The 6,964-nt window shown below is 44.4% G+C and overlaps 1 protein-coding gene across 1 annotated transcript in view; it reads left to right on the top strand.

Annotated features, from left to right (window-relative positions):
- Positions 1-839: 839 nt before the first annotated feature.
- Positions 840-6,964, top strand: part of HDGFL3 (HDGF like 3) — an 86,591-nt gene continuing 80,466 nt past the window's right edge. The window contains exon 1 of the mRNA XM_020966245.2: positions 840-1,555. Coding sequence (XP_020821904.1) covers positions 1,472-1,555 — 84 coding nt within the window. The 5' untranslated portion in view covers positions 840-1,471. The remainder of the gene's footprint in view (positions 1,556-6,964) is intronic.

The raw sequence follows: 6,964 nt of genomic DNA, 5'->3' as shown, positions 1-6,964 counted from the left end.
ATTTTCATTTGCCCAAGGTCATATGTAGCTAGTAAGTGACAGAGCCTAGGACCACCATCCCGACGCTGACTCCCTCCCGATTCTGTACTCTGTAGGTCATAACATGTTGGAAGGCGATGGAGAGGCCCTGAGGAGACCCTTCCTCTACTTCGCTTTCCTACTGCTAATTCTGTTTGGGGTCCACCCCCTAATCTTGGAGATGAAAGCCTAGAGAAACCATGATGGTCCACTCCTGAATGTCCCTTGATGTCACTGTCAGCAGCCGAAATCAGCTGGATGGGACATAGGTGTGACCCAGTGTGGCGATTTTGATATTAAGGATGGCGCAGGAGCCCTTAGAAGAAAAGGGGTGTCCTCCAGAGGGGTGATGGAGGAAAGGGCCCGGTGTTGATTGGAAGTGTGCCCCCTCTGAGCCCGCTGGCAATGGGCGAGTGGGGAGTGGGGGCACAGGACAACCTGGTGAACAATTGGCTGGGCTGGGCTGCTGGCTGAGGAGATAGCTTCTCGGACCGAGAACAAAAGAGGAGCTCCGGATAGCGGGCTCCGGAGTAGGCGCTCCAGTCCGGCTCCGGCTCCTGTTCTGGGAGGAGGAGGGAGGAGGGGGCCTGATGAGTAGCGGCTGGTGGGGGTGGGGGCGCTCGGGTTTCACTGGGTAAGGCGACCGCGTACCTAGAAATTAAGCGGCCGAAGATGGCAAGCGCGGGGAGCAGCCGCGCAGGGAGCGCGGGCGGGCGGGCAGGAGGGAGGGAGGGAGGGAGGGAGGGAGGGGGTGGGGGGAAGGAGGGAAGGGGAGGGGAGGGGGAAAGGACGGCGGGCTAGGGGGTGGGGTGGGAGGGGAGATGCTGAGGGCGAGGGAGAACAATAATAAGATCGTGTTGGCAGCCGCTGCCCGAGGAGGAATTCAGAGCGGAACCCATCCGCGCCCTCACCGGGCTGGGGAGGGAAGCCCGCCGCCGCCGCCGGCGGGGGGATGAGGCGGACGACGCGGCGGCTGTGACCAGCGGGCGGGCTCGCCTCCGCAGCTCGTGGAAGGAGCGAAGAGCCGCGGAGCTCGGAGCCGCTGGGACGCGCTCCCTCCTGGACGCCGCGGGGTGACCGCGCGGTGGCCGCTGTGTCCCCTCCCCCGCTGTCGGGGGCTGTGATTTGCCGGGGCCTGGTCCCCGTCCCCCTCCCCCCGCCTCGTCCTCCCGCCCCGCTCCCCGCCCCCTCCATCGCCGAGGCTCCTGCCGCCGCCGCCGCCGCCGCCACCGCCGCCGGGGGAGAGAGGAGGCATCGGCCGGCCGAGCACCTCCGCCGCCGCCCCGAAGCCGCTTCCCTTCCCGGCCCGGGCCCCGGCCCCGCCTCGCCCCGTCGCTTCCCTTTGCTGTCCCGGCTCCGAGGCCGGGGGGACGCGCGGGGCGCAGCACGCAGGGGGGGGCGGCCCCCCGGGATCTTCGGCGGCGACATTTCAGGGAAGCAGAGGCGGCTCCGGATGGCGCGTCCGCGGCCCCGCGAGTACAAGGCGGGGGACCTGGTGTTCGCCAAGATGAAGGGCTACCCGCACTGGCCGGCCCGGGTGAGTACGGAGCTGGGGAGCGGGCCCGGCGGGGGCCCTGCGGAAGATGTCTCTGCGCCCACCATTTTCCCCCTTCTTTATGGCCGCAAGGATCCCCCTCACCTACCCACTCACCCACCCACCTGCCCTCCTTTGCGGCCCCCGCGCCCACCCTGCCCCTCCGCACCCGGAACCAGACGAATGAATCCCTGTCCTCGGTCTGAGGATTGCGAGCCTCCGACAGCCCCGATAAAGGAGCTGGAGCGAGGGGCTCGTTTTCTGTAAGCAAGGCGATGGAGGTGGAGGGCATCGGTTTAGGGGCTTGGCAGTGCTGGGGGTGTTGATGCTTGTAGGATGCACCCTTCTTGTCCCCATCTTCCCCTCTTCCCTTTCCTCCTCCCCACCTCTCACCCCCCCGCAGAGAGGGCAGCCATCCTTTCTTCAGTCTGTAAGTGCACCAGCAGCTTCCGAAGAAAACAACTGCCCTTCCCCACAAAATCTGCCACACACCGGTAGCAGCCACAGGCCCGAATGGTGCCTCTTATTCCGGAAAGTATCCGGTGATTGGGGAAATACACTTGGGAAGAAAACAAGGCCTGTAAAACAAGCCTGTTTTTGAAGCATCAACTCTTTCCAGGGTTGTTCATAAATATTCCAGGTTCTAGGCAGCCATCAGAGCAGGTAGGATCGGTGCAAATGGATTTCTAAATAAGTTAGGTAAATATTTGGAATAATGTATCCCTGGTGTTAATCCAAAGGAAGATATGGGATTCTTGGCAGTCATCCATCTATCTTTCCATGCACCCTTCAAAATCTAGACTTGTTGAATTTTCACTGGGCACAGGTTATGGTACTATATGTCAGTTGGACTACTAATTTGCATTTGGGGGTTCATAGAGCTGTGTTCTCGTCTTTCCTTTTAAATTGGCCTTGAATAACAGGAAGCTTGCAAACTGTCACTGAGTAAAAAGCCCAATAAGCAATTTTTCACCTCGTTTATTATAGCTACTCTATACAGCAAGTTGGCTTTCCATGCTTCACTCTTGTCACCCGTATACTCCAATAACCGTTTGTGTGTATGTGTTTTTGGCCCAGTGCTCTCTCTCTCTCTAGAAAGCATCTGAGTGAATTACATATTCATTGCTTTCCCACTTGATTGGTTCTATTAGGTGACAATGATTGATGCTGACTGTGTCATGTGTGCTTTAATGAGTTGAAAGTTGTGCATTTTTTGGTCCTGTCTTATCATTTGCAACTGATAGAATTAACAGTATGAGGAATACATTGAAAAGGAAGGTTAAGGAGTCTCAAATAATATTAATTGACTTAATAAAGTGGGCATAGGGAAAGTTAGTTGTACTTAGAAAGTATGATCCATAAAACATTCTAAGTCAGAGTTAAATGAAAAATGCAAAACAAGGAAATAAAATACAAACATCTAAGGAGGATATGGCATCAAGGAGGGCCTAACAGAAACTTAGTGAAGTAGAGATAATCAGTGGATAGGGCTGGGTTTTTTTTGAAAACATACTGAATAGAAGAAGTCACTGAAATAATAATGGAGAATATAATGTTCATGTCTATCTTAACTCATTTTGGGTAGCAGAGTGTCAAAAATCATTTGTTCTTTCCTTGTTGAATCTATATTACTCCACTTAAAATTAAGTGTTCACATTAGAACTGTTATTTCTAATATTCAAATAACCATACTGATTTTTAAAAAAAGTTTATTACAATGGGAATGAAATGGGTAACCCTGTAAAAAGTAGGAGAGTAAGAAGTGTTATTGTGGAACATAAGAGGAGGGCAACCTACATTCAAGTAGAGAAAAGGGACTGCAAAACTTAGTTGCCAAAAAAGGACCTGAGCATAAAATATACACCACTTTACTGGATAGTTATGATTTTTCTCCAGTATGACCATAGAAATTATTCTATAATAAGATTGCTTTTTAAATTCCTTCCTCTTCTCCCCACCCTCATATGGTGGGGGCAAGGAGAGAAAGACAATCCCCTAAGAACTAAAAAGAAAAAATAAAGGAAATGGAGGTAAAAGGCCACAAACACTAGAAAACTTAAACGTATCTCCTACTATAGGATACCAATGTCCTAGATGAAGTGAACAAATGGACACAAGGAAAATAATCCCTAGTATGGTATTTGGTCTTGGTAATTGTGTCATACATTTCAGGAAAGTGATAGCCAAAAGAAAAGCATAGGTACACTTTTTGGAAATAAAAAAGAAAACTAGGAAACTAAAGAAGCAGGTAAAAGAGGTGGGGCAGTGGCGGGAAGAAGTAGAAAGGAACAATCTGTATCGATCCGTGTTTCTAGTAAAAGCAACTTGTGAGTAGGAATCGGTTCTTTAAAAGTTCTGTACTTTGCTGTGAAGGCTTAGTAAATGATAGTAATTGGATTCTAAGAGTATTGTTAAAGTGGAACATAGAGTATAAGAAGTTCAAGGCTCAAAGTGATTCATTCCAGCAATTTTGTGGTTATACAGGGAATCTCTCATCAGCATTAGCTTCCAGCAACTTTTATTAAGTGCTCAAAAATAAATGTTATACTTAAACACAAAAGTGAAAGCAAAACTATTTGCATCATCTTTGTGTCACTGCTGGGTCACATCGAGTGATGAAGATTTGAGAGTCAACAAAGGAATACCTGATTAGGACTAAAAGAAAAGGGGCATTTCCCATCTTCTTTTGAATGTTGTGAACTGCAAGAGAGTAAGAGATAAAAAGACAAGACAGGTAGAGAGATTAAAATCTGCAACTTGAAAAAGAACTGTGAACCCTCATAATCTTCTCCACTATTACAGAACAGCAGAAGAGAAAGTACTGTTCAAAATACTACTTGTAGGTAGAATAGGGAATTACCTTGGATGTTATGATTTAACTAAGAATTTTATAAACAGGGAATTGCATTTGACAGATTTTTCACAAATTATGGGAATTCTGGGCTTTTATGAACTTATGATATTATATTTTAGCTCATAAAAAGTCAATTTGTAAAATTAGTCAAATCTGGCATGAAGAATGAACAATTTGAACATATGAGAATGTTGTGGATATCAAAACTGAAGAAAGTGATATAAGATAATTTGATTTTGTGCATTAACTTCCAAATTCCATAAATCTTTTCAAAGTGATCTCTGCAGATTGAGTCATGGTAGATAGCTAGAATGCTGGTCTTGAAATCAGGAACCCTGATTTTTAAAATCTCATTCAAGATACTTAATAGCTATATGATTAGGCATGTTTGAGCCTCTTTGAGGCTCAGTTCCCTAATCTGTAAAACAATGATAATAATATGTATAATACTTACCTCACAAGATTTTTGTGAGGAAAATTTTGCACAAGAATTTTGTGAGGAAAAGTTTAATTTAAAAGCCTTTAAGCCTAAATAAATATGACTTATTATCAGTTGAAGGATCTTAGGAAGTTAGTGAAAATATGATAGTACTCTTCAAATATTTGAAGGGTTGTCCTGTCAAGAGGGATTAAACTTGTTCTTTTTGGCCTGAGAGGGTAGAAGTAGCACCAATGGATGCAAGTTACAGGGAAGCAAATTTAGGCTACCTTTAAGAAAGTATTTCCTGATCATTTGACTGGCCCTAAAACAGCATTATCAGTTCCCCAGTCACTAGATAACTTTGAGCAATGACCAGATAACCACTTGTCAAGCATGTTGTAGATAGGATTTATTACAGAATCACACAGGTTCTTTACAATTCTGGTATTCTCTAATTAGATACACAGTACTGCAAGCCAGGGCTAGGAGCACAAGGGAGAGATCAAATGCATGCACACACACACACACACACACACACACACACAGAGTCATGCTGAACAGGAAATCCAGAAAGGGGGTGGAGGGAATTGGAAGGAAATGTAGTAGTGGAGAGTTAAAGACCCTTAGGCTTTGACCTCCTCCCAATAAAGTCAGAAGCCAGGATTATGTATTAATCAGAAATCAGATGAGACAGAATGTCCAGGCCAGGCAGCTAGTCAGCACAGCAGAATTAGAATGAATTAGACTAGAGACAAGACAACCTTGAAACTAATCCAAAACCCACCTTAAGCAGGTCATCTTGTATATCCTTCCAGTTATAGCAAGAACCAATTTTTAATGGTCTTCAAACAAATGGGCAGCTTAGGGTCTGGTGCTCAGAAAACCATTAGCTTTCAGCCATTCACTGAACTGGGAAGAGGGTGACAGTGAAAAGTACTAACATCATAGTAAATGTACAAAGAGACAGTTCCTGTGCACTGTGCAGTATTTTAAACACCTCAAGCTCATGAATGTTGTTATGTGTTTAGAAAGGTAACTAGTGTCGCTGATTCTTATCTTCTGGAAAACCATTCAGTGGATAGAATACTTCAATTCTTCAAGGATCTACACTTCCATTACTAATGCAGATCGTGGGTCTTAGATCTTTTTATGAATTGCTTTGGCTGAATGAAAATCAGCTCATGGTCATTGTTCTGGAGATGAGTTATTCTGGATTTAGCTAGGCTGGTGTTCATAAGCCAGACATACAATCCATGTCTGGGCCTATGCCCAAAGCCTTTCCAATTTGGTAGTACCTGTCAGAATTTCAGTCCTCCTGGCATAACCAACCTTTGGGAACTCAAGGTGCCAAAGAGACATCACAATGTGAATTTATTGAAAAAATGGACAAAATAGCTCAAAGTTTTTTAGTTTTCTTGGACCTGGAAGGAGCTGTAGAGATAATACAATAGTGATAATACCTTATAATAATTTAAGGTTTAAGGAAGAATTTGGTAATGGTTACCATCAGCTAGCTTTATTTTATTCAATTTATTAGAGACTTAGAAGGAACAATTTATAGTGAGTTTTTACCAAGGTGGGTTGCAAATAATTCAGTGGGAAAAAAGTAAAATAATTCAGATGAACTGGGAAACACATATATGTAAATAGTGACTTTCACAATTTGAGATACTAAAAAATTATATTCATTGAAATTCTAAATATAAAAATCAGTTTTGATGAGGAAAGCAAAGTATTTTAAATTAGGTTTTATGCTTACCTTAAACTGATTAAATTGGGGTTCTAAAGTTTTTTCTTCCCTTATTTAAAAAGTTTATATCTCTAAATATATATGTATATGTATATGTGCATACATATGCATGTATGCACATATACATATAAATCTTCCAGGTCAATGTGATAATTTAACTGTGGGGATGTTGATACTGTGAAAATATATCAGTTATGTGAAAATTAAATTCCTAATCTATAACTTCCCTGTAACAGGATATTTCCTGCCCTCTTTATCACAACAGTATTTAAAATCAATATTCTGTGAAATCTTTTGTCAAGTTAAGTGTATTGTATCTTTTGGATTTTGTATTACTTTGGATTTTAAATACAACAGATGGCTTAATTTCTAACTAATACTTCAACG

This window comes from Phascolarctos cinereus, unplaced genomic scaffold, assembly GCF_003287225.1.
Source record: "Phascolarctos cinereus isolate Bilbo 61053 unplaced genomic scaffold, phaCin_HiC Scaffold_3;HRSCAF=262, whole genome shotgun sequence".
NCBI classification, from domain to species: Eukaryota; Metazoa; Chordata; class Mammalia; order Diprotodontia; family Phascolarctidae; genus Phascolarctos; species Phascolarctos cinereus.
This window is presented reverse-complemented; position numbering and strand designations above follow the sequence as displayed.